At 47.5% G+C, this 27793-nt stretch overlaps 1 protein-coding gene across 4 annotated transcripts; it reads right to left on the bottom strand.

Moving 5' to 3' along the window:
* Positions 1 to 74: 74 nt before the first annotated feature.
* STK32A (serine/threonine kinase 32A) lies at positions 75 to 26048 on the bottom strand. Of its 4 annotated transcripts, none has more exons than XM_054079456.1 (13): positions 25739 to 26048; positions 24444 to 24607; positions 20217 to 20272; positions 18862 to 19013; positions 18235 to 18408; positions 15421 to 15458; positions 9214 to 9303; positions 7419 to 7516; positions 6150 to 6266; positions 4521 to 4646; positions 3340 to 3468; positions 2964 to 3028; positions 75 to 2069 (listed from the first exon to the last, which is right to left on the bottom strand). In XM_054079456.1, the coding sequence occupies exons 2-13, from the start codon at positions 24493 to 24495 to the stop codon at positions 1772 to 1774; spliced, it is 1395 nt and encodes a 464-aa protein (XP_053935431.1). In that variant the 5' UTR covers positions 24496 to 24607; positions 25739 to 26048; the 3' UTR covers positions 75 to 1771. The 4 variants fall into 4 exon arrangements, with proteins under 4 accessions (XP_053935431.1, XP_053935432.1, XP_053935434.1 ...); XM_054079458.1 differs by having other exon boundaries at positions 1930 to 2756; XM_054079457.1 differs by lacking the exons at positions 24444 to 24607; positions 25739 to 26048 and adding an exon at positions 20742 to 20818.
* Between the last annotated feature and the right edge of the window lie 1745 nt (positions 26049 to 27793).

The raw sequence follows: 27793 nt of genomic DNA, 5'->3' as shown, positions 1-27793 counted from the left end.
ATTTTGTTTTATGCATAGCCTTAAAATTCTGTTGTTGTTGTTGTGGGTTCAGTCAGGTTGTGTTTTTTCTCTTTTTTGTATGCATGCTGCTCAGACAGGTCGCTCGGTTCAGTGTGTTATTTGTGTTGAACGTGTGTGGGATGCCATGGTGTGGGACAGCGGGAACGACCCGGTGTGGGTGAACTGGCCAGGTGAATTGTTGGGACCGGCCAGGGACGCAGTGAGAGACGGGCAGGAGCTGGTGGGGGCAGTGGGTCTGGGTCATGGTCAGGTCCTTCATCTCCACCCAGTGCTCATCGGTGTTTCACCACGAGGCCCCTGGGGACCAGGATGGTCTCTGTAACAGCTGTCATGGTGCCTCGTGGACATTTTACTACTTTGTACACTTTATTAAAAAAACCCAGTTGTTCCTTCAAACAACTTGTGTTGCTGTTTGGCTTTCTTCTTCCCCAGGCTGCTGTGGTGAGCTGGGCAGTGGGGCTTCAGGAGGGGCTTTGGGTGGTATTTGAGCCAGAGGAAGATTGTGGGGACAGGCTCCCGCGTGGAAACCAAGTGGTGCTGGCTGCTTTAGGGGTTGGGGTAGTGGCATAGATTCTGGGGCAAGAGCAAAGGTGGCAGTGAAACAGTACGTTGCAAGTCATGTTGCTACAGCCTGACCTGGCCATCACTGGCTGTTAACACCCAATGAGAGCTGTGTCTATTGTCTTTGTGGTGACAGAAGCAGCTCCACACCCTGCTTCCTGGGAATAGTGCTCGTGTCATCCCAGCTAGAACTGTTTTGGAGGCTGTTTTCTGCGGGCACTAGCAAGTTAAATGCTTCCCTCTATCAAGCTGTGTTTATCACAGGCTTCTACAATTTGCAAAGCATGCAGAAGCCCCTTGATTGTTTTTTAAACATTACAAAAAGTGTCAACTTAGGCTGTGCTAAATAAATAAATAGACAGGGTTTTTTTCTTCCTTAAATAGTTGACCTTGAAATACATATTTTACATGCCTGCAACTCACACAGGACAAGCTAACCATGCCGCAATCCTTAAGGGCCTGTGCCAGAGCAGTTGTGCCAGGGGTGGGGAGGGCTGTTCATACTTTAGAAGTTTTGTGAAGCTCTGCTACCAAGTAATTACAAAGATTTTTTTCCCCCATTGCCTGGTAGTGATTAAGCGAAGGCCGTGCCTCTGTTTACAGAAGAAGAGGGGAAAGAAGAGATGGTTTTAGAAGTCTGGGGAATTTTTAAAGAGATGGTGTGGTGGTGTTCTTACCTTCCAAGTACTCAAGGTTTTGGTTTCTTTGGGGGTCAGCCAGTACAATGGTATTCATACAGCAACAGATTTGTCCCTAGCAAGGAGCAGGGCTGATTTCCTTGTCTGGGGCTCCAGGTAAACACATTATGGTATGTGAACCTCTCCACTACCTGCACTGGAGCCAGGCACTGATAGCTGTGTGCGGGACAGGTACAGCTCTTGGCACAGTTCCTCTTGATGGGTATAGGACTGGGCAAAGAACAGATTGATGGAAAATGCTGCAGCTGCTTCCTCCCTGTGAGGGATAAAGCTGAAGGTAGATGCTGCTCCACTCGGCAGTCTTATGGCTAGAAAGCGGGGACAGATGAGGAAGGGGCGAGCAAGGACATGGCGATACTAATTTGACTAGGCTGTGACTTAGCAGAAGGAGGTGGTTTTCCCACTGCAGTGACTACCTTTGAAGACTCAAATAACCACTTGCTGGTGAACTAATTCCACTCCAGCTCTGCAGCTCCCTGGGCAGAAGAGGGTCACGGTTTCCCAGCTGGTTGTCTCCACGCTAGCAGCCCCCTGCACACACATGCTGCAACTATGCCAAGAGCCTGACTTAAGCAAATAAATGCAGGTAACCAGGCACAGCAGGTGAAAGAAAGTAGCAGTGCAGCAGCCAATCTACTCCTTCTCCCCTCTCTCCAACGCTGTTCCTCTACCTGCTTCTCACAGGGCGGGGCTGGTGGGTGCTTAGAGCATGCAGACAGAAGTGGAAATGATGAGGCAACAACCAGGCACTGGCGAATGACTGGTACCCAGGTGCTTTTCCGGGACAGCCTGAAAAATGCATTCACCATCTCATTAAACCGCTGCAATGCAGAATCTGAAGGGGCTTGTCTTCCAACGCCATAGGTAAATCTGAATGTGTATCTCTAATCTCTCTAGCATTGAAATCATGCTTGATTTAAGCAGCTATTATTTGAGTAGCAGCAGTATTCCAGACGCAGTCTTTGCCAAGACCTAGATTGGCCAAAGCATCTCTATTACAGTAATGCTGGTAATGATGGCTGGCGATAACACCTCTACAAATGATGCACACTCAACCCTTCAGTTGTGATGCTGGCTAGCCAAGCCCAAAGGGTGAATGCTGAGTGTCTCATCAATTGTCACATGGTCACATTCCTTCCTTCAAGAAAGGCAAAATAATATCTGAGTCTGACTGACTGTGGCAAATTGCAGAGGCAGCAGCCAGAGCTTGCCCCCAGTGGCCAGGATCTGCTGGCTGTGGGGTGGAAGGCAGAGGGAGCAGGGGCCCCAGCCCCAGGCTATCAGCAGTGTTCCAGCAGCAGTGGACGAGTCCCATGGCCCAGCTTCATGAAAATATGTGAGTGTGCATTGGCCCCAAGAAAGCTCCAGTAGGGGCTGTGCTGCTCTCAGAGGCTGCCGTTCTAGTTGTCCCCTTCGTACATGCCTCTGCTTTTTGCCAGCGTTATCATCTGCTAGGTGTTCTGGCAGTGTCTCACCCTTAGGGAAAGAAAGGGACGAACAAGCTGTGAGAGAAAACCCATGGAATTCCAGAGCCCATGCAGTGGTGCAGCTGCCTGAGAGCATCCTGTTCTTTGCCCCACAGGGGCTGCACTGACCCCCTACATCCCTGACCTCCTGCACTAACAGTGTGCTTGCACAAACAGGGCAGTCATTGCAGTTGGTGGCTGCTGGGTCAGTACTCACCTTTCTCTGTTGAAAACAATGAAGTCCCGCTGGAGCATCTCCAGGTGCTTTTGAAGATGGCAGGCCTTTCACATTCAAACAGAAAAATGAAGAGTTAGTGAATAAATTCACAGTTGACAGAGGTTACAAGGTGATACAGAGACACCTTTAGGTATAGAGGCTCTTTAGAACTGCAGAGGGAGAACAGCATTAAGACTGCTCTCATACACAAGCAGTCTATATACACGCTGACTTCCACCAAAGGGAAGATGTAGAAGAGGCTTGGGAAAAAGGGAAAAAAAAAAAAATGCTCTTTTAAAACAGTTTGCCGTGGTCTTGCTAGATGGCAAAGAGCTCTCTTGGAAAATGAGAGAATTCCTTACCCATGTGCTCTCACCTGGGAGGAATTGCTTTTGCTGGTGTCTTTCTCCTTCTTAGCCAAGCGCTTTTTCTTCTTGTGAAGAGGTTTGGATTCTAGGATCATTTCTTCCAGTTCAAAGGTTGGGTCACAGTTCAGTCTGCCTTTCTGGAGAGGTCAGAGAGGTGGCCTTAAGTGATCAGAGCCTGTCTTGAAGAATCTCTCATACATGGGACTGCATCTAGGAGCTGAATTTTGTAAAAAAACAAACTAATCACAACTGCACACACAGCCAGAATGCCTGTGGCGCTCCTGACATATTTTATCTGTTCCCTCAGCCAGGGGCCATTGTCAAGATATGACAATTGCTCTCCATCACTCTTTTTCTGCTCCTGTTTCTGTCCAGCCCTTCGGCTGCTTTGAAGTGATAGCAAGGACCGGGTGTCAGGACAAGGTGGCACAGCAGCCTGCAAAAGTGGTTTTAAAGCAATAAAAATATGGGTGTATGCAAGAGAAAACCACCAGCAGATGTGGGAAAAATACACGGAATTAACTAATATTCAGAGTTTAGCCCAACTTTGGTTTGGCTGAAAAACAATCGGAGTAATGCTGCACGCAACACTTCTCTGATTATTTTCCATAAGGGTTATGTTATTTGTGTGCTGCTTTAATTCCATTAAAAGAGGATCAGCAACACTAATCTACTGCATTTGTTATTTTACTGTGAGGAATGGGCTTGTTAGGAAGAGCCATTCTGGGAAGGAACAATTATCGTAACATGGCGGGTGGTCTCCAGGCTGCTAACGAGCCTGTATTTGCTCACAGGGTTTTGCACGTGAAGAGCTACAGCGAAGCAGGGCTGCTTGGAAGGACAGTTCAGTACAGGACGGCTCACAGGCACTGTTGGTATGGTTCCATCTAGCATGCCACGGGCAGTCTGGCGTGTGTAAGACCAGTCCTGCACCCAGAAATTCTGGGAATATTATAAACAGAACAGATCAATTTTAGAGCACCTACACTTTGTAGTTACTCCCACTGCTCTTTATCACACCTATAGGGAAGCGAAATCTTGCCCTCGCCTCCCTGTTCTCTGCCTCTTACAACACCTGATGCTCTTGCAGAAAGTTGCTAGAGCTTCCCTGACCCGGAGCCAGGCTGAGGGCAGGCTGCAGTGGGGAGAGCTTGGCCCACGGAGACCCTGTAAATTCAAGCTGCCTTACCGTGGGAATGAACTCCGGTATTATCCTTTTCTGGAGAACGGCATTCCAGTTCACATCTGACAGATATGGGAAGTCCTGGACATCTTTCAGCTGAGAAAAACGCTTCTCGGGGTTCAGCTCAAGCAACTACAGCAAGCGTTAAATGGAAGAGGTGAGAAAACAAGACCCAGAGATGTGAAATTGCAGATTAGTTCCGCATAGAGTGGCCTGTGGCAGTCACAGTAGATAAGGGCTGAGGCACGGACAAGACCCTCAGGCTTCTGAGGGTGCACTGATTTTGGAAAAGGGGCCAATTTTGCTGGAGCTGAGGACCCAGTGAAGGACCTGCCGAGGGCTGGGGTGATGGTCCAGTTACAGAGACCTCAGGGACCGTACTCCAGGACAGCTCTGCCCATCAGCAGGAACCAGCGTGATGGCAAGGCAGGGTGCCAGCTTGGGTTGGACCACAGGGGCAGCCGTGCACCATCCTGCGACAAGAAATAGTGTTGGGGACACTATGGCCACTGTCTCTGTTGCTGGGGCAAGGGGGCACGCCAGGGTGTCCCCACTGAGCACAGCGCCAAGGTCCACACCAGTCACTGTCCCTTCAGGTTGTGTGCTTCACTGAGCAGGGCACAGGACATACAGCACCGGTGACACAACACTGATGTTGGCACTTCAAGCAGGAGTACCTCTGCAGCTAATATCCCTGTGGTACTTCTAGGCTTAATGAAATATTAGCTCCATTTAATTTTGAGGAAAAAGAGATATTCTTCAATTTTCCTCTTAGAAAATATGCCATGATTCTGTCTCAGCACAGAACTGAGATCTCATTTGCATTAAAAAGTCTGAGTGTGTTTCATTTGAGAGAACAAAATATTTCTACACAACATTTGGAACAAAAAATAGATGAAAGCTACATTAAGTACTACTTTATTGCCTGCATTTCTTCAAAAATTCAAAAACTATGTACATACTTCCCAAAACTTGCAGGTAGTGCAGCTGGGCAGGGTTCAATTTTGAAGCTTTGCTGCCACTGTATGCAAATGGTGTCTGACACTGTCAGGCAACCGTTTTGTTTATTCAAACACGATTTCAGCTTCAAAATGATTCCAGTAACGATTTTGAAGCAATTTTCACAGTGGCTAATAAACCTCATGGCATCAAAGGATTTCAATAGCATCAGCACTTCTTACAAATCTTTTCATTACTGGGAAAAATGCTTTTAAAAAATTAAAAAAAAACAACATTTTTTTTGCCAAAGTTATTGACTCATATGAATGTCTACTGCTAAGTTATGTCCTTCCAGAGAGACAAAGTTACAGGAGAAACTGAAAGAAAAACCTGCCCGTGTCCTTGGAAGAGCTGCATTAGCAGCAGCTACACCTGCCAGCACAAATTTCAACCCATTGCTTGAGGACTCAGAGTGGGTGGCTGGTCCTTGCACCAGTGCAGCTACAACATTTCAAGCCAGATATTTACCATATGGTGCCACCTGAAGGTCACGAACACTGGGCCAGGACACAATTTGCAGTGAATGCCCAGAATTCACTGCAAAGGCCACCGAGTACACTGGGGGCACTTATTTCTGCAGGCACCCCATACAATACATCCCAGCCACAAAGCCACCCACTCCCGCAGCTCCCTCACCTTCTTGATGAGCGATACCATCTCTGTGGACCACGCAGCAGGGTACATCACTGTTGCTGTCCTGAACACGTGTGCGATTTCATTTGTGGAAGTGTTGGAGCGAATGTGATACGGCCTCTGTGAAAAGTGCCACAAGGAAAGCATTCTCATTCATCTGTTTTTTCCGACTCTTAGGGGGGAAATCTTTTCAGTGCAAAGCAGCCTCAAACAAAGTCTTTTGTACACTCCCGGAGTCTCTGTTGAGAACTTTTCCCTGTGTGATCCTAGCTCAGTGGAAACAAAATAATGTCAGCTAGAAAAACAACAATAACGAGACACTTTAACAGCATGAGAGTTTAAACACCTAACAGTATTTCCACTCCTATCTTTGGAAACGGTGCCATCAAGTTACAAGTCAATGTAACAACCAGTCCTGCAATTCATTTAATCTTACAAATTGAAAACTCAAGTATTATATTAACATGCTTAAGGGGGCACATGTCTCCAGTCATCTAACAGGTCAAGCAACCATGTCCCTGTAATGTGTACTAATTTGATCACTCACAATTTGAAATACTCAAATTCATCTGAAAAATCTATTCTTTATGATATACCCATCAGATCATTTTTTAGGTGTTCTACAAGCCTTGACAATAAAGTTTATTAATAACGTATTTTGCATACTTGTACTGAAAGAAGTTGTTTTCTAGCTTCACAAGATTTTGCTTAGAAGAACATGATTTAAATAATTTTGCCCCACTTTTTTACACAACACTTCCAAAACATTAATCTGTTCGTCTGTCTGCAAGGCCCCCAGCCTTACCTGGGTTTGCACAGAACATGGATGTGGCAGGGACTGTGCTTTATTAATAACGGACACATTGCAGTTTGCTCAAGTGCTCAGTTTTACTACAACAGCAATGAGATTTTTTTTCAAGTTTTCTTTTTTCCCCTGCAGGATTGGAGCTCAAAGCAACTTGAGCTGCAGACCAAACCTCAGAAGCTGGCACTCATCTGCCTCACCCATCTTACACCAACCCAGTGGCCCCTGGGCGTGGTGGGGAGCAGTCACGAAGTACTATTCTGTACTGCAACAATTCCTCTGAGCTCTTTGCGGAGATCACAAGAACCCTGGTGAAGACGTGGTTTCTGATTCCAGTGCTGTTAATAATCCTTAAAGCCTTGAATTTGGCCCAGCCCCTTCATCCCTGTTACTCAGCATTAACCTTTCCAACAGAGGGTTTAAGGAAACAGACCGACAGATGGGGGCACGAGCAGCGTGCACAGTACCCGGGTCCTGAGCAGCTCGTAGGCAGTGATTCCCAGTGACCACCAGTCCACAGCAAAGGAATAGCCAGTGGGTTTTGTGGAGCTAAACATTTCTGGTGCTGCAAAATACAGAAAAAGCAAAGTATGTGATGCTGTAATCTCGAGTGGAAATCAGCAACTTGGAACACTTGCTCCGTGCCACAGAGAGCACCCCCGCTGTCCTGCCTGGGGCGCAAACCAGTATATTACTCCTCACCACGCCTTTGATAGTTTCTGCTCTTTTATTCAAAGCAGTTGCACCTGGCTGGCAGTTTGGCCGTTTAGCAGAAAACTGCTGCAGTGCACATGGATCAGAACCCATGGGTTTCCATGCAGCAGTTCAGGTTTTGGTCTTTGTCAGGGTTCTCAACTGCTCTCTCAGCCTCACAAAGCAGAACCATCCCACCTTGAGGATGCTCCCGCCCGGGTGTGCAGACCCCCCCACCTACCCCAACACGCTGTGCTGTCACTGTGTGAGCTCCTGCAGCTGCACCACAGGACCTGTAGCCTCTGTCCTGCCTGGCACCGAGTGCTAGCTCAGCGTGAGCCAGCCCTGATCCAGCTCCCAGCACGCCAGCTTAGCCCAGATACTAGGAGCCCAGATACTTGCAGCCTGGGCCCTGCTGACTGGATGTGGGTAATTAGTGTGCCATGAAGCATTTCCTGCTGTGCTCAAACCCAAACAGGCCTTCCAGCCCCTCTGCTGAAGTGTGACTGCAACAATTGCTCCCTCAGCATTAAGAATTTAATTGGTGAATGTGTGTAAATGATGGGATGGCCTTAAGAAACAGATATGCTGTCACCCTTGTAACTGCAACGTGTGATGTGAATTACAGAACACTTTACATTGTGTCTAAAAGATTCACTAGACCCAGTCAATTGCCTACATTGTGCAACCATCCTTGCGCAGAGCCCTTGCAGCACTGCTGTGCTCCTGCGGCACCCGAGAGCCCCTTCGTCCCTCCACGTGGCTCTCTCAGTGCTTCTCTATCCACAAAGCCCCAAAAGAATAAACTCCTTTTGCTGACACAGGAGTTGTCCGTTATCCCACAGAATGTGGGTTGGAATAAAGACTGATCCTAATTCACTGAATCTAGGCACAAAATTGGCCTGAGTCTCTCCTCACCTGTCCCAGAAAACCTCTCTGCCCTCACCTAGTGCTGGGTAAATATCCCTTTTTGGAAAGCTGTTTCCATCCCACTCACATCTCATTGTTCGTATCTAAAGTACCTCAAACTGGCAGAGCCTACATATGGCCTCACACAGTGAGAGGAAGCAGCTCTTCAGAAACATCAACATGCAGAATCAATGCAGATGCGGGGCCTACTGCACTCTGGGCAAGAAAAAGCAAATTTTAACTGAATGAAGCCAGAGCACCACAGGGGGAGGTCATCAGGCTAATGGGAAGTGGGTGGAGGCACCAAACAAAATTTTCTTAGTGAATAAACTTCCCTGTTGAGTGTAAGAAAAAAAACTGTAGGATTTTTGTGTGAGCTGGGAGGCAAGAATTGCTATAAAAGAAGCAAAACAGGAGGCAAAGCTTTCTTTTAGTGCATGTTTTCCTTTTTAAAAATTACAGAAACGCTTTTGAGTGTTTTTCCTTCAGTTAGGAAAGTGCTGCTCCTGACCTCAAACAAATGCATGTGTTTTGTTGCATACTGGAAATAAAAGAGCTCAAACTTTCATCACAATGCACTTCGGCTGTACCCCACCCCTGCGGTCAAATCAAGCCCATAACACAGCAATTCAAGAGCATGTAAGTGCCATTAGCTCTTACCCATGTACGGCTTTGTGCCAGCAATGGTGGTGACCTGTATTCCTTTAGTTAGCATCGTGGCAATATTGAAATCTGTGATGTGCACATGCCCTAAAAGAAAGAGGTTAATGTGTAACTTGATTTGCTTTAGTTTTACATCAGAAACAGCTTTGAATAAGAAACTTACAAGCATAATATTCCATGGAAGGGAGTTTCTAGGAAAAAAAGTCCTGGTGGGAGAACTGCTAGAAAGTATCTCAGCCTGCAGGCTGGTACAGATGTGTCTTGTTAGATCAAATATCCCCTTACTTACCTTCTGAGAAGCAAAAAATGGAGTTCTCCAAGAAGTCCCTTAATAATGATTGTTCTGAGTCTCTCTAAGTGTGGGGGGAAGAGAACTGAACTTTTCTCACAGAAAAAAATCCACATCATCTATTCATTCCCTTACTGGGAAAGCAGGATTGTAGCATCATTTGGAAAAGCCCATTTCAAATCCACCAGTGTTGGTGTCAGCATTGTAACCGATTGCCACATAACTACCACCTTACCAAAGCCAAGCCTTTAAGAATCAGTTCACGCCATTTACACAGCCCAGTGTCCTCATGGGCAGAACCAGACTCCTTGGCAGCATTCCACACTGGAGGATGCTCGGGAGGACTTGCAGCCAGAGACAGGTCCCTGCTGGGCTGAGGCCTCGTGGGCTGGTGGAGCAGAAGGTGCATCAGCCTGCGTGCAGCCATGGGAAGAACCGCAAATGTGCAAGGGGATGCAGCAGCAGGACATCCCATGGGACCGATACAACATACCTGCACTGGCTTCTTCAGAGCTGCCCAAAACCTGAGGCTACCGCAGAGCGTGGCAGTCCACTCCTCACTTTCCATGTGAAGTGTGTGAGCAACTTATGCCTCTAAAGAACAATTTAGCCTTTCCAAAGCTAAGCTGAAGACACAAGTTGAACATTGCCCGTTCCGTAGGAGCTGGCTGAAGCAAGCATCGCCTCTCTTGAAAAGACAAATATGACATCCTGCAAGATGAAATTTATCCACACCCCTTGATGCAGTCATGCTGCTTCCCACCTCTGTAACTATGGCTCCTGACGCAAGTCAGCTTATTTCAGTGGTATTTGCTTTTAAAGATGATTTCCAGTGTTTACAAGCACACTTAGCACTGGCTTTGTAGCTACTCGCCCTTTGTGTTCCCAGCTACCAAGCACCTCTCTCCAGTTTCCTTCTCAGAGAGAGGATGATGGAGGAAAACATCACTGACAGCAAGCAAAATAGCCTTGCACAAGAAATTCAAACACCATGAAAAGCCCCTCAGGGGGCAGGAATGGTGTCTGCCGTCACTGCTACAGTACCTGCCTGCAAACTGAAAAGGAAATAAAACGGTTAGGTGCAATTTGCAGGGATGAGAAAGGAAATGTTTCCACCTAGCTCCTGCTTGCTCTTTCTGCTGCACTTTTTGTTTTGCACGCACTTAAATTATTGCTCCTTATTCACTAACCTCCTATCAGTGAACAGACTGGTCACGTACAGTAGTACAGGTATTCAAGACAAGGCTGGCCTCACTGAAGTGAATTTCTTTGAAACCTGTGGGTTAGTTCAGTCCAATTCCTCTGGTTAAATGCAAGCAGTCTGCTCTTCTTCCTGATCTCATGCATCTTCTATGGCACTGAACCTGTTTAATCCTGACAGAGCTGGGCTCATTATCAGATGTTTTGTACATTGTGTTTTGCACATTGTGTTTTGCAGACTCATCACCTCCCTCTGCAATAACAGAGTGGCTGAACTGCTGTTGTTTCCTCCAGCCACAGGGATCAAATCAGAGTGGCTTTCTACTGATGGAGATGCTGTGACAATACTTCCCTCAACCATCAGCTTGTCTTGTCTGGATCCTATGAAGCATTTAAGTAAATCTCTACAATTATGTCTATTTATCTGTTACATGAGAACAGTGACACACGTCTGCATGCTGCAGGTGTATGATCTAGCTGGCATAATTTGGGGAAGGAAAACAGAATTTGTCATTTCACCTAAAACCATTGTCTCACAGCCACATTCCTGCCTGCATCTCTGCACCAACATGCACAGCACACAGAGCACAACAGCGTCTTGCCCACCCCCCATAGTAGCCATGGTCAGTGTGCAGAATGAACCCTGGATTGTTCCGTGTTTGGGCAGTGAGTTTCCAGGAATGAGGGTCACCTGTGTGTCCTGCTCCATATGCCTGCTCCCTCAGCCGCTCCTCGTAAGACTTGTTCTCCAGACCCCTCATCTTCCACCTCTGTGTCAGCATCTGGTGAGGACGAATAAATCCTCCAGTGCCTCCCCGTGAAATTGTCATCCAGCTTTTCACCATTTCCCTATTGCCCCATCACAGTGGCTCCAGCAGGGAAAGGGCAGGTATGACTCAGCAGGGCAGTGACCTGGGAACAGCCCCATCCCAGGGGACGCGCCTCTGCAGCTCTGGGCTGCCAGTCCCACCAAGATGCACGTTTCCTTATGGAAGTTTGTCAGGTTCGAGTTTGAGAGAATAAAGGAAAACTTGAGGTCCCTCTGGTGAGCCATGAGCCTTTCTGGAAGACTGCGAGCAAGGTTCAGACCTCGCTTCTCACAGGGTACCCAATTGAGCTGTCGAGAGCACGTGTCCCTCCTTGCTGCTCACGGTGCTGTACAAAGGCAGCCAGGCCCTCTCTGCCTCAGGTTGCCCAGCAAAGGACAGCGTCAAATCCCTGGGGAGTGCTTGAGAGAAAACAACGACATACAACTGTCTTGTCTGGATATGTCCTCTGCGTCCTTGCACTGTTTTGCCTTTCATCTTTAGCTCTCATTTCACTTTGTGGAGAGCTGTTTTCATAAATATGAATCATAAAGACTTATTAAGAATTTGATATTCTGAGCACAAATGTGCCTTTCTCTGGATGCATCTTTTAAACAATTCACTTCAAATAAATCACAAGTTTTATAACCTAGCCCACCCGGGAAATCACCAAATCAAGTCAATGAGGCAGGGAAGCAGGGTCTGCATGGTAGGACCAGACTGCACAGTGGCAGCAGCGTTACAGAGTGGGGTGGACTGGGCGACCAGGGATGGCAGCCACTGGTAACCAAGATGGAAGCGCTGGGCCTTGCTGCTGAGCTTTAGGGTCGAATTTTAAGGCTCACGGTTTCCTGATTGCTCAGCATCTCTAAGCACAGCCAGATTCAAAACAGCACAGCTAGAGCTGTACTCTGGGCAGCATGCCCTTCCCAAATCTCATCCTGAGCTTGGTACTTTTGGATCAAGCCTTTGGCTCTGCATTAAGGCAAAGAATTTTATTGTATTCAGCACCTCTGTTACTATAATTCCTTCACCCTTCCAGAGCAACTTTTGTGCAAAACATATAAGGCTTCTCCAGATTCAACTAAGCTAATATTTTAAAGAGCATTAAACTAGCGACATTAGGAGCTGTAGGGTATGGAGGTCCTCGGACAGACCGTGCTGTGACTTTCTTAGCTGAGATGAGGGAGCAAAGGGGCTGTGCATGCAGTACCTGCTTGGCATGAGCTCACTCATTTTAGCACTGCCCTCAAGAACCTTTCGGCAGTGGTGCAAGAAATAATACTAAGCAAAGCCATGACCAGGCTCTCGCAAAATACCTCTCAGTTTTATTAGAGATAAAAAACTGAGCTTTTCTTCAATTTTATTAGACAAATGACCTGGTCAAAAACTCTGATGAATTAGTCGCAGTTCCTGGAAACTGCCATCTGTTATGTTCTTTTATTCCCAGGTGAGCTGTACTGTCACTGAGCCAAATCAATAGACTCATCATTAAATCACTTCGTGCTTGGAATGACTGTTGAATGTGGTCATCTGCTGAGGATATTTTCATTGTGGGACCTGATCCCAATCTCTGATGTTGAACAACTGCTATATTTATTGCACAGAAAAATATTTGCCCAATATGCTGCTTTATTTATGGCTCACTATAACTTCTTAGCTGAAATCAATACAATAATACAGAATGTCACTGACCAGGGTGATGGGGCAAATGCATGGGGCGTGTGTCAAGTTCATGACAGTCAGCAGTGGGACAACACATTTCAACATGTGGCACCATGAGGGGCATTTTTACTATCAAAAACCTGAACACAAGATCAGACGATGCGCACAAGGGCTCCCACAGCCTCATCAGTGATGAACACCAGCAACAAGGGCACTGTGGTTTGTAACAGGCATGGGCACCTCTCAACGTGCAAACGTGAAAGGGTGAAGGAATCACAGCTGGAAAGTTCGCCCTTTGGAGAGGAAAGATGAGCCAAAGGGCAAGTCAGAGAGCACGGGGAACCTAAAAGATGAAGGACTGGAATCTCTTTGCTGAATACTTTGCCTCATACTCTCAGGGAACTTGTCTTAACCAAGAACATTATAAAAAAAAAATCAATGTTAGCAAATTGCATATATTTTGTGATCACAGTTGTGAAAGCCTGGAGAAGGGAGAGGAGAGGGAACGAGCAGCTGCAGCTCTGTTCCACAGGGAAGGAGATACCAACAAACAAGGACAGTTTACCAGGCTAAACATGGATAAACCTGCTATCATAATGGTTTCTCTGGGGACAATTAAAAATGGAACTGTGTGTGCACAAATTCTTAGTATGCATGAGCAGACACACTTTTGCTGCCATGGATGAAGAAAAGAAATGCTGTAAGTCATAGAAGGGCACTGAAGTCAAGGATACATCCACAGAAAACAACAGCTTGCTGCAGAGGTTTCAGAGTTAAAATATCATAGCCAGCAGAGAATGGGCTCAGAAATCAACCTAAATTGCAGTGTCATTATAGAAGTTTGCAGGTTATGTCCTGCTGAGAGGAAGGCAACTGCAGAGACAGGCAGAGCTTCTTTCTCTGTTTTTCCCCCTCTCGGGGGAACGTTGACCTACATTTCCCTGCCTCTAGTGCTCCAAGCCACCTCCCAGGTGGCTCTGTCAACCCTGTCCCACGGGGTGCAGAGGTTCTTGGTAGACGGAGACAGGTCACCTGAGAGCATCCACTGGTGAGGACAGAGAGAATGTAGCCCCACAGTGGCACCGCACAGCGCTGGCCGGGAGGGAGGCCCAGGGGCCCCAGCAGCTCCCAGAGCAGGGCCATGGCGATCGGTGGGTGCTGGCAGAAGGCAGGGGGGTGGCTGGGTCTCTGCACCCCTCTGCATGTGGGGCAGCAGCAGAAGCACCCAGAGAGACAGGAAAGAGGCTGCTGCACCTAGGGACAGAGGCAGCTCTGCTCACAGCTCCTAAATAAATAATTAGCCAGCACTTTGAAATTAGAGGTCATACGCAGAACAGGTAGAGTCTGGGCTCGGGTGCTGCCAGGCAACCCTAATCACACACAAAAGCCACGGTGATTCCTCAGAAACTTCAGTATCTCTGTTACAGCCTCTGAAGCAACAGCAAATTCAGACACGCCTTTCCCCTGCACTGACTTTTTCTACAGCCTTGCTGTAGCTGCTAATGAAGATTTCTCACAACAAGTCAGTTACAGAGATTTTCAAAAACCAGGAAATAACAAGCTATTTGCCTAATGAATTAACAGCTTATAAATATCAGACAATTATTTACTCTGAGAGCTTTGCCAGGACAAAACAGTGTCTCTAGAGAGCAATGCAAGAACATAGTTCCAGTTTTGCCTGAGAACAAGCCTGAAGAAAAAGTGATAGCAATAACTGCAATATACCCACCCCCAAATCCTCTTTGGAGCTCCTTCCCAATGTCAAATGGCCAAGAGAGAAAGAAAATACTGAATGAAGATTATTTATTCAGCGCTAATTCACTCTGTTTGTGAGCATACATCACACACAGCCTGTAACCAAGTTTTATGCAAGAGCCAAGAAGGTCTTAAAATAAGGTGTGCTAGACAACTGACCACAGGCAGCACAAAATGCATTGTCCCTGCCCACGCCTTCTAGAAACACCATTAGGTCAGGCACTCAGAGTGTGTTGATTAAACACTAAGGCACCCCGAGCTATACTACAGCATCACAGGGTGTCTAGTGCACTAAGGAACACGACGCTGCCACTCAAAAAGCAAAAAAAAACCAGCCAAAGCAGGATAGGATGGTCTGTTCCTAACCCAACTAGGGTGGTGAAAGCAACACAAGATAAGAAAAACAGCACCCACCTCAACCTTAACTGAGATGCCCTGTTTCTGACTGCTTTTATGCATATGCAGAAGTGCAAAGCAACTGGCACTTACCATGCTCGTCCAGCAAAATGTTGTCAGGCTTGATGTCTCTAAGAAAAAAAAGGCAGAGAAGGGGAGACAGCCATTATCCTAGAAAAGTGATGTGAAACAAAGCTGCAAATGCTCTAGGAAAGACCAGTCTCTGGAGGGACACACTTCTAGAGATCTCATGCCCTAGCCAGGCTTCTTTGCTGGGGGGTCTTCAGCTCTGATATTCCTGCAGTTTTATTTAGGCATAACAGAATGACTAACGGAATAACAGAAGCAGAGAAGGTGGCACAGGGCTGTGTCTGTGACAGATGCTGTGGTTTGGAATAGCAGCACCTCGGTAGTCCACCTACAGCTTTAGCTCTTCTTTTTATCTTTTCCTCCTTTCACTTCTTAATCTGTTTCAATATTATATTGAGAGCCGTTCCCCATTTACTCAGTAAAAGTGAAATTATTTTAACACATTTTTTTCTATAGAGACAAATGGGTTCACCACAGGTTTTGTTTCTGAACAGGTGAAAAAAAACCTCGCATCAACAAAATAACAAAGGCTACAGCAAAGCTGCAGGGAACTACTTTCTATTGAAGAGAGAAAACATACACCTGATACACCTCCTGTATCCACCTGGGTGACTTTACAAGCCATTACTTGGTTCTAATGAGCTCATTACACCACTCCCCATTCACCTGCTATCAGCCTCAGTCAGGCACCTGGCAATGTAATGCCCCACAAGACCATCGCGTACACAAGGCAGGCACACCTGCAGGAACCCTGCACCATCCTGATGCTTCCCACCATGTCCAGGGGTTCAAAGGGAAGGAAGGAGCAGGTTTAGGATTTTATCTTTAAAAATGTAGTCACTAAGATAAAGTTTGAATTCACCCAGGTCCCTGCAATCAAGAAAAGACAATAAATCTAATTATTCTGATGTTCCCAATTACAGATGTTGCAGCATAAATGACTCAGCTGAGTCACTTTATCAATCTAACTCTGTGCCACTGGGTTTCAGTGTTAATTAAACAACTTACATTACAGCATTAATTAAATAACTTGTAAATTTTAGACTGCCATATATGTTTTCTAGTACTCAATTCACCTTAAACATGTACAGCTGCTTGAAATACATATGGCAGCCTGAACTTTAGCATCTCCCCCCTATCTTTACAACCACCTCTCTGGGACATCCCAGGAGTTTTGCTGTACTCTTTTGCCTGCCCTCACACTGCAGCCATCACTGGACGCAGTGCAGCCCTGGGCAACCACGAGGGCCACCGACTGCAGGGATGCGGCTCAGAACAGGGACTACGGCCCCCAGGATGCCATGCTCTCTTGGCTGTCACATCTTTCATCACTGCAAGGAGCACTGTCCTTCTCAGACAGGCTCATTCTTACAGCATTGAGTCACAAATAATCTCCATCCCCTTAGTCCAAGGGCTACTAATAAACACTGCTACTAATTGTGATGCATTACTAACAAGGAAGGATTTCTTCCTTGTGCTTCCCTTAGCCCTGTGCCTGACTTGATTTGTTCAGGCCAAGCCAACAGAGTAAGGATTTACCCCTCACTGCCCAGGACAGAAACAGCAGATTCTGCACTTCATAATGTTTAATTCATGCTCATCCATTATTGGGTGCTGGCGAGCAGGTGTCAGATGGAGACAGCCAGCGCAGTGCCCCATCACCACATACCAGCTTCGTGTCCCAGACCACAGCTGTGCCCGCTGGAGCCTGAACAGGGCAGCTGGGCTGGCCTGCCTGCCAAGATAAGATGCATCAGAGCAGAAATCAATGCAGGTATAAAGCAAACCAAGCAGCATGAAAGATGAGCCTCCTGAGAAAGTGGGAGGTATCCCAAAGGAGCTCTGGCTCCTTTTGAAGCACAGAAAATCCTTGCTGGTGCTCTGAGGATTTGCATAACTGCAGAGGACATGCTATGGGCATGACAAGCATCAGCCTTTCTGCCTTCACATCTTAGAAATGGCAGTAAAGTGCTACAGACATGAACAAGCACTAATCTTCATCAGCCCTTCAACAGCGTGTTCCTTCCCTTATCATTTCCATTGTAAGTATTGTACCATGCTTTATTTTTACATCTCACAAGAACGGTCTTCTTGAGCGGTATTTATAAATGGGATAATCTTCCCCCTGCCCTTGTCAGCCCTCCCTGTTCCATCCCCTGTTAGCATCCTGGAGCCCTAAGATGTGCATTGCCTGGCACAGCAGCAGGAAACGCCTGCGTGTCTGTCCATCCAGAGACAAACCCCGACTCCCCACCCAGAGAAAAAAATCTCTGTCTCCTCTGGTATTTGGCCGGTCTTCGAATGTGTGGGAAGAGCTCTAATATCTTTTCACTGGCCATGAAAAATCTTGGTGGCCAAGAAGAAACTCTTGTCATCTCTAGAACGGGATTTAGCCTCATACAGCATTTGTTCCCGTATCTTCTCTTTCAGCATGATACACAGAGGGGAGCAAAATGAAGACACTTCCAAGTGTGACGGCAGGGGAAATCTGAATGCTGATGCCTACCCTCCCTGGACCGGGATGGATATTAACGAGCTACAGATAATCAAACCTATTAGAGACAGCTGTTTGCAGGATTAGCAAACAAATCAAATATGCTATATCATAGCTATTCCAGAGGGAGCAATAACATGCTCCCTGCTGTATATGAAATGCTTCTCTCTGGGAAGCATCGTGTTTTCAATAAAAGCAAACGTATGTGGGAGAATATTTTGTTTAGCTCTTAGGCTTCTATTTGTCCTTTCATGCCAGAGAGGAACAGCCCGCCCCTACTGCAGTCTACAAGTACCAGTCCCTCTGTGAGGTCCCCAGCTGACCTGTGGATGATGTGCCTGCTCTGAAGGTAGTCGAGGGCCAGCACCAGCTCACAGATGAAGAGTTTCACCGTGCCCTCTCGGAACCGCACATTTTGTTGGAGATGGTAACGCAGGTCCCCTCCGAGCAGCAGGTCTACAACCATAAACATATCTTCTTCATCCTGGAATGAGTACCTGAAACGACATAAACATGGTTCAAGGATGATAATATTAAAAAAAGATAGGTTAAAAAGGGACACATGATACCTCTGGGAATACTCATAATTTCTTGGAACTTTTTCACTTGGGAAATAACAATTTCATGACCTTTCCATTGTCGGTTTCCTGCTGCAGTTAACTCCTGCTTCCTGTATCCTCAAAATACTTGAAGTAACAATAATGTAGCTTTAGATCCAGAACAGAGTCAAAGCAGCTTGTGTGAACAACTACCAGTAGTTTTTATGTCTAACTTGTTGCTATCATTGACCTCAAAAATACAGCCATGTCCAAACCTCCCCTCAACTCTAACTCAGCCTGCTGCTGACTTCCCCCTCCCAAGCGCTGTGGAGGGAGATGGACAGGAGGCTGGCAGGCAGGCACAGCTCTCAGGTGTGTTTATCGCAGGATACAAGCAGAGCAATACTTTACCATAAATTAACTAAGAAGGGGTGTTCCAGACCCTGCATAATCTGCAGCTCCTTGAAAACATTTCTCACTTCATTACGCTCCACACACTTTTGCTTATTCATGTATTTCATGGCATACATCTTCTTGGTGTCATTCTTTTGCACGATGCAGACCTACCGGAGCAAATCAAGGGATAAGTCAGATATGATTTGTCAGCAGATTCAGGCACACAAAACTTGGTCATATGAGCCTTCTCCAGTGGCTAGAGCAAAGTCCAGAGTGCCAAGTCCCAGCTCCACCCACTGATGCTGCAGCACTGGACATCACCAGTAAATCCCTCACCTGGTTTTCAGCCAAAGAAGAAATTTTGCTGGGAGGAAGACGAAGAGAGGGAATTTGTCACCACAAAGATAGGAGATAGGGAATCATACACAAGTAAAAAATTTATTTAATACACTAACTGTCTGTTCCTCCCACATCAGTTACGGTTTGGAAGAGTTCTTTCAATCACAGAACTACAGGCTAGAAACTGGGGAGCAGCACCAGAGCTCCTGTGTCTTGATAAGCGTCATTCAGCTCTCAAAGAACCTTGGGCTTCGTTGGAAGGGTATGGGGTTTGAAACTTAACCTCTCTTATACTTCATCAAATCTAGAAAGAAACATTACTCCAATTAAACATTTGGAGTTTGTAAGGGCACAAAAAAAAAAAAAAAAACTAGATTTTCAGGTTTGTTTCTGTTACAATTTATGAGCTTGGGATGAATTTGCAAAGTTTCAGTCAACATTTTTTGGTTTGCCACAAAATAACTCTCTTTGTCTAGAGATCTTTATTGTACCCTGCACACAAGGCACATCCCAATATTGGCATAAGAGTGCCTTTACGGGAAGGGGCAAATGACCTTCCAGAATTCCATCAGTGTATACAAGCACAGAATTCTGTAACAGCTTAAAAATAAAAACAACCTATGACTAAAACCTGACGCTTGATAAAAAACGACGTGTCTCACGGAGAAACAGCCCCTCAAAAAGTCTTCCTGGCTTTTCGCGCTGGTTGTGGTTCCTTATTATAGGTGCATCACAATGTTCAGTATTGCTTCTTTGGGGAAGAAAATCCTTATCTCAGAAAATGCTTATCTAGAAACATCATAAAATTCAGCTCATTGGATTTATTAGTACCTCATTTTAATCTCCTGTAATGTAATTCGTGGCTATGAAATAGACAAGGAATCAGGCTCCAATTCTTCCTTAATTATCAGAAGTAATTAAGGAATGCAGGGGTTTCTTTCTTTGCTCTCGTGTGAGCCTCTAATGCATCCAGGTCTCAGCCAGTTACACTTCCAGCACTTCAAATGGTCATTAGTTCACAAAATACTTACTTTTCCAAAGCTGCCCTTCCCAATAGCTCGCAAAATTTTGAAATGGTCAAAGGTGACTGCAAGAAAGAGCAAACATTCAAATATTAAATGGCTGAGCAATTGTTTGATGATATTATGCTATTTCTACTTTTTCTCCATAAGAAAAGAGCTAAGAAAAACAAGGGGCACTCTAGCAAATTTCTGTTGCTTTTAGAGATTTGGCTGCTGTTTAAAACTTGGGGTTTAACAGGCTGTTTTTTCTTCCCAGCTCAGATACAAAGGCAAGTTCCCTGGGCCAGCCCTTTTCAATGGCAGATCAGGCAAGGAACCATCAAGTGAATGTTTTCACTCTGCCTTGCCTGTTAAATATGAGTCTCATCTAATTCTGGCTGAAACCAAATGCAAAGAAGTTCAGTTCATCAAACATTTACACCATGTGAAGACATAAATGGTAGGCTGGATCTTCTTACCCTCGTGGTATCCTCAACAAGCGCTTGGTAACTGCGCAAACACTGTGACCCCGAGTGAAGCTCCACTGCCACTTACCATCCAGAGCAGCTGCTTCTCCAAAGGAAGCAGAAGATCAGCAGCATTGCAGATCATGAATTGAAACAGGGAGAGAGGAACACGAATATGCATTTCACTTCATCTTCTGGCCTGGGGATGGGGTTGGGAGGTGCACAGAGCAAAGGCAAATGCTTTGTGAGTGCTGCTCTGTAGGACATTGCATATCAAGTGTTTCTGATCAGCCAGTAAGAAGCTGCCTAACACTTCATCTCTGGCAACAAACAGATCCAGAGAAAGAGCAAATCAAATTACCACACAGGAAACAGATTAACTGTGGTGGGTGCAAACCCTGCTGCCAATTGCTGCATGACACACCACTGCAATGATTCCCGAGTTCAGTGCTCTGAACTGCTTCTCCAATGCTGGTGCAGCAGCTGTCAGCTAAGGAGAGCTCACACTTGGGGAACTGCTCCTTAACTAGCCCTGATGTCTGAACCAAACCGCATTGAAACACTTGTTCAAGGCACCAGAAAAAGGACTGTGATAGATTTATAACAACTCATTAGCCTTAATTAGCGTGACCCCTGGAACTGAGTGATACCACCAGCTTAGCAACCAACTCAGGAGGCAGCTGGCAACACTGCTCCCAGTGCCAGTGTCCGGGTCTTGAGGGCAGCTTTGGGTCTCAAACACACATCTTTTGTAACCCCTCCAGTCTCCCAGAGCCTTTGGGCTCTCAGCACAAGCAGTGGGGTGTTCTGCTACTGGACAGGACTCCACAGCACCTCTGGTACTTTGCTACACAAGAGGAAAACCTCAAGACTTCTTTCCCTTTCACCTTCAAGCAAAACAAGAATGAAAACACTTGCAGCACAAGGAAACACGGCTATGCCTGCTCTCATCTCCTGGCAGCAGCCTCGGGCACCGGCAGGTGCCCTTCCAGATGCAGCTCCCGGCTGCCAAACCACAGGCTGGGCTCTGCCACCAAAGCTGGCTTGGGGCTCACTGCGGGCAGCCGAGGGGACCTTTCTGAGTCGCAGGCTCCATGTGGGTGTCTTGCATAACAAATCTTTTGCAGCTGAAAATCCAGAGGTGTTAAGCCGGCAGCCAGATTTTGCATATTAACACACACCCTGTACAACTATTCTCCTTTAATATTAATGTTTTCATTAGCATTTTAAACATGCGTCTAACACCAAGCTGGTCATAAGAAAGCTAAATCACATACTTTTAATTTCAGACTCTCAAACTAGGTACAATCACATTTTAACCTCTCTCTGCTTTAGCTTTCCTGCTGATTTTCACAGTGAGCCAGCCCAGAGCCTCACTTCGCAGAGTACTGAAGTTTGTGGTGTCCAAATCAGAAACCAAACACATGCTCTTCATCCTGAAACTACATTTACAGATTTGTCAAGCCTCATTTCACTGCCTGATTCCATCTAAAACAACTGAAAAGCCAGAGCAATTGTCCTTCAGAGAGAAAATTCACGTGATATGCCAACTCAGACAAATCACTTTTAAGAGATGCCAAGGAAGATAATATAATCCCTGTAAAGGCCAAACTGAAGCATAAGCATGAAAAACCATTTCAAAAGCAGGGATTGTATTTCTAAACCCAGGTTTAAGGAGTAGTATTTAGATTAAAAATGCAGAACTAACTAGCCGTGAAAAACGTCCTCATCAGAGAGAAGTGAGCCCTACCAAAGCCCCAGACTCCACCTGCCAAGTTGAAATCAATGTTGAAATTCGGAGGAATTGGGTCCTCCCATCCCTGTTGCCCACCTAGCACACCACCACACAGTCTGGTATGACTCATCTGCTTTTCGTCACTGTAATTTCCCCCATTTTCATTATATTTCCTCCCTTCTCTGCTCTGCAGACTCGGGAAAACAAGTGCTATCATAGGGCCAGGAACAATAACGCAAGTCACTCCACTTCAGGAAGCTGAACTCAGCACAGATCCAGGCAGAGGAACAAAGACATGTCCAAAGCTTTTCTGAGACCCGGGGCAATTTACAGACAGAAGAGCTGATGGTGGATGAGAGAGAACACAGGTGAAGGATTGCAGAACGGTGTATTTCCATCTCAGCCAGCCATTTTCCTCACCTACCATCTATCTCTGCTTTATCTTCCAACAAATTTGGCCAGCTGGGAAGAATATCTGCCTGCCATCCTCCAGGATGCTTTCTACACCCATTAGCCCAGAAGCAGCACAAACAAAATCTGGCTCTAAACATGGCTTTATCCTGCCTGCAACAGGAGAGGAGATCACCTTGCAGCACTGAACCTTCTGTCTGGTTATTACATTTTATTTTCATCTCACTAGCTTATTATGCACAACCGTACCTACTCAGAGGAAACACTGAGGAAAAAATAATGCTGTCATCCCCCTTCAGCCAAAAGCAACAAAGCCCCTTTGAGAAGTTCATCTCAAAGAAACAAAGCATGGTGCCACAGGAGACAGACAAATTATAGCAAGACCGATCTGGAAGAATATGCAAGAGGCGCTACAACTGCATGTGCGCTTCGATGGACGATGGCAGCCCTGGTGAGCCCCCTGCCCACTCCTGTGCCACCTGTCTCTGTGTGTCCACACTCCCCGGAGCAAACGGCCGAGCCGTGGGAGGGGAATGGAGCCCACGGCTCAACAGAGGCATGGGAAGGTGAAGTATTTTGTCAATGGCTCTTCAGAAAACTACAGCACAATGTAAATCTAGATCTTTTCACCCTCAAGTCAGCTCCTTAAGAATGCTGTTTGGGTAAACGTTACACCTTGTCACAACTGCCTGAGTGTTTCGGAAGACTTTTTTTTTTTTTAATTTTAAACAAACTGAGAGGTAATGAGAGAAATGAAATAACTGAACATTACAGCTCAATTCTCTGAGAGGCAGACCCAATTCCTGGGCACAACAGCAAAACGCATGTTTCCTCCTCGTGCCTCCCCGGCACTGGGTTCCAGTAACGTCCTCAGTGAGCAGCAGCTGGCTATCTAGGATCCTAGTTATCTAGCATAGCATGTATTTTACTTTTATTTCTATGCATTTGTGTCTATCTGCATCTACATTTCATTACTATACCCAGGTGAAAGCCCATTTGGCAGTTAGCAAGTTGAATCATGCAACTGAAAAGATATTTATGGAACAATCTTTTAATGACCATCTATAATCTTGGCAGCACAGTGACGCTGGCCTCCAGTACTGCTCTCAGCAATGCAGTCTCCTTTTCCAGCCAACCAAGTGCTGGTCTCCCAGTGCCAACACATAGAGCTGCTCAGGTGGGCATCATCAAGAATCTCAACCTCTGCTGCGGCTGGCCAGGTGCCTCTCAGTGGCCCTCTCACCAGGCCCCATGCAAGGATGGGAGCACGCATTGCTCAGACCATCTGCCCCCTGCCCCAACTTCATACCAGCCCTCTTTGTGCTGTGATCTCCAGAACAAACGTCACTTGCCTCGAGAACAGGAGCATTTCTCCCCTGCCTTTGAAGCGCCTCACAGTGTCCCAAGAGACATCTCAAAACCAAGCCTCTGGCAACAGTTTCTCTCACAGTGCACGGCTGCAAAGAGTGGAGGCAAAAGGACCACAGGTCGGCAGGAGACCACGTGGCTGCGGCAGACCTTTCCACACTTTGGTTTAAGCAAGACACCCCGGTGTTGGCAGCACCAGCAAGGGAGCTTACAGCAACTCTGAGTCACAGTCTCTGAACTTTGCAGTCTCAGACAACAACAAGGAGAGACTCTTACCATCTTCACTTTCATTGAAGGGTGGCGATTTGCTGGAGGTATTTGCTCCCATGGCACATTCAGTCCCGGCTCAGCTCTCTGCACGTCTCTCTGCTGTGTTACCACCCTTGGAGCTGGTGCCTCCAGGATGGAGTCACCTGCAGGCAATGTCCTGCTGGTGCATCCTGGAGAAGGCAGAAAACAAAAAATTGTCATTGTTCAGGATGAACACACCACACCAGCACCTCTTTTCAAGCACCAAAACCTTCTCTCCAGAGGAAAAAAACACTTTCAGCTGTAACGGCCACAAATCAAGTTCGCATACCGATGCTTCTACACTACAGGGCTCTTATTGATGGCAACCAAGGTCACTTGCTCAAGGAAATTTTCTTGTGTAGGAGTCTGTAGCTGAATTTATTTAGGAAAATACATCAATACATAAAAGCTATGAGAAAGGAGCTCAGGCATTCCTCGAAGTTAAGGTTGTCTGAGTAATAATCACTAGGTTTGGTAACTTTATAAAGTGCACCCAGGGTAGAGTACAGATACAACTTTTCCTGCTTCACACTGCAAAGTCGTGAAATGATTAAAATCGTTACTTTCCCTTGGGCCAAGACCACTCATGCCTCCGCATTAACTTCATGCTCAGTCGCACCACTCATCATCCCATGAGCAGTGTGGCAGCAGCTCCATTCGCCAGCGGTTCTGGGCTCTCCTCGGCCGCTCCAGCAGCCCCAGCAGGAATTTTACAGGGGGGAAGCAGCTGCTTGGGGATGCCCAGGCTCCCTCCAGAGCCGGCGGCACCTGCACGCTGCCTGGCGCATTCCATCCTCAACAGGCAAGTGTGGAGCCAAAGCAAGGCCGAGGAAGAGTAACCACCGGAACGCAGGGTTTGCACTCTCACTGCAAGCGGCTGAGCTCGAAAACGAGGGAAAGAGCGGAGCAGGAGCAGGGACAGGGTCAGGCGTTTGTACAGGAGGCGAGCAGCCGGTTGCACTGTTAGAATTATCTCTGACGGGCGAGTTCCGAGCCTCCTGGGTCGAGGACCGCTGGCTCGGCCCATCGCCGCAGCGATGCTTCGCGCCGGGCCGCTGCTGTCCCGCGGCATTCCGACATTATCCCATCGCTTCTGTCCCCGAGGAACTCGAATCACCCCAAACTGTTCCCCAGCCGCAGCTCGAAGGACGAGCTGGCGCGGCCGGTGCCGCTCGCGGGGCTCACCACGCCGGAGCCCGCCCCCTGCCCGGGGCCAAGCGCCGCCGCGAAGGGCTCGTCCCGGGGGGCCGCCACCCTGGACGGGGACGGGGGGCACCTACCGGGGGCCGGAGCCGCCGGTTACGGGCGGAAACAACCTGCGGCGGCCGGGAGAGAGGAGACCGCGAGCAGGAGGAGCCCGGGAGCCGCAGGGGTTCGGGAGCCGAGCAGCCGGCGGAGCCAGAGGAGCAGGAGCAGCCGGAGGGGCTCGGGAGCGGGAGAGGTCCAGGATCCGGAGCCGCCCGGGATGCGGAGGGGTTCGGGAACGGAAGGAGTTCAGGAGCCGGAGCCGCCCGGGAGTCCAGCAGCCGGAGGGGTTCCACAGCAGGAGCCGCCCGGGATCCGAGGGTCGCCGCTCCGACTCCTCCTGCCGGCGCCTGCCCTGGCCGCGCGGGCGGAGCCGCCGGGGGCCGCGCCCCGCCCCGCGGCAGCCCCGCTCCGGGCGGCGGCTGCTCCCGCACCGGGGCGGCTCCGCTTGCGGTCCCGGGCGGGTTGGTTCCCGCTGTCAGTCGTGCCGTCCGCCCCGCGGTGCGGGCTCAGCTCAGCCCCGAGCTCCCTCCCCGCAGTGAGGCACCCCCTGCGGCACCAGCTCCAGCCTCCGCCGTCTGGACACGATCCCCCTTGAAAGGATCCTGTAAAAAGGCAGACACCCCATTTCCCATCCTTTTGTCCTTATTCTTTGGACACTAGCTTATCCTCTTTGGCGCAGGCTCAGGCTCCCGGGGCCCCTGTGGCGAGCAGTCATTGCCCCAGGGCAGCCAGAACTCAAGAGTAATTATCCAGTTTAGAGTCACAGAATCCAAGAATGCTTTGGGTTGGAAGGGACTTTTACAGGTCCTCCAGTCCCACTCCCCTGCAGGAGCAGGGACAGCTTCAACCAGGTCAGGTTGCTCAGAGCCCCGTCCAACCAGACTTTGAACGTTTCCACAGATATGGCCTCTGTTGCTTCTCTAGGCAGCCTGGGCCAGTGCCTCACTGCCCTCAGTGTACACGATTTATTTCTTCTATTCAGTCTAAATCTGTCCTCTCTTAGTTTAAAACCATTACTCTGTTTAGCCATGTTCACATATTGCCACTGCTAGGAAGTAGGAAAATGCTGCTCGGCGCAGGGCAAGCTAAAAGCTGGTGTGGGATTAATTTTCTGTGGCAAACAAGGTTTCTCATCTCCCTCAGCTGGGGCTTTGCTTAGTCTGCAATAAAAAGAGGGCAACCTTTACAGAGAAGAAAATCAGTAAAACTTTCCCCCCAGTTTCCTCGAGGAATGGAGCTCTCCTACTCTGTAAACTCAGAAATAGGAAGCATGTCCCAAGTAGAGGAATTTTTTAGTGGGAATAGAAAAGGAGACTTTGTTCCAAAAGCAGAGGTTTACTGAACTCTCTTACCTGTGTGCCATGCTACCAATCCAGTGCACAAACCAGGGGCATTGGATACAGACAGGTTAGGGAATAATGAACTGCGGTTCTCTTTTCTGCTATACACTGGTACTTGCACCCTGCCTTTTGACACCCATTTTCAACTTCAGAATTTAGGGAAAGTGCTGTAAAGACGTTTATTCTTACATGCATTATATTCCATCCAGAAGATTTGCAGCTGAATCCAGAAAACTACCTGCCTGAAAGGAAAATGAAGCTGCCGCCTGGCCTATCTATACCTATGAGCTGCATGTCCAAAATACACTTTAAACTTACGTCACAGCCATTGGTGCAGACTTCCCTGAGCTTTCTTACTCCTAGGTGCAGTGGAGTTCACTGCAAAGAAGAGGTAGGAGCGTGTCTGTACCGAGCGGGCACTCCGGAAGAGGAGGGGGCTCACCTCAGCACCCGTGTGCGACAGACACCCCCAGCTTTCCCTGGCTGATGACACGGGAGAACCATGGTAGATGTCTGGTGCCTTCTAACGGAGAAGAGGCAAGGATGATCTCTGTCCTGCCGGAGGCTCTACAACAAACCTTTCTCTCTCCATGTCCCCTCGGGCGTATTGAAACCCTTCCCTGCCATCCCAACCTCTGCTATGTAAACCCAGGTTGTGCAAAGGTTTGAGGGAGCAAAGCATCTAATCACTTCCACCAAATTAAAAGAAAACACTTTATTCTTTTTTACAATTTTAACTATTCAGCA

This window comes from Cuculus canorus, chromosome 14, assembly GCF_017976375.1.
Source record: "Cuculus canorus isolate bCucCan1 chromosome 14, bCucCan1.pri, whole genome shotgun sequence".
NCBI classification, from domain to species: Eukaryota; Metazoa; Chordata; class Aves; order Cuculiformes; family Cuculidae; genus Cuculus; species Cuculus canorus.
The sequence above is the reverse complement of the archived record's forward strand: the minus strand, read 5'-3'. Positions and strand labels throughout refer to the sequence as shown.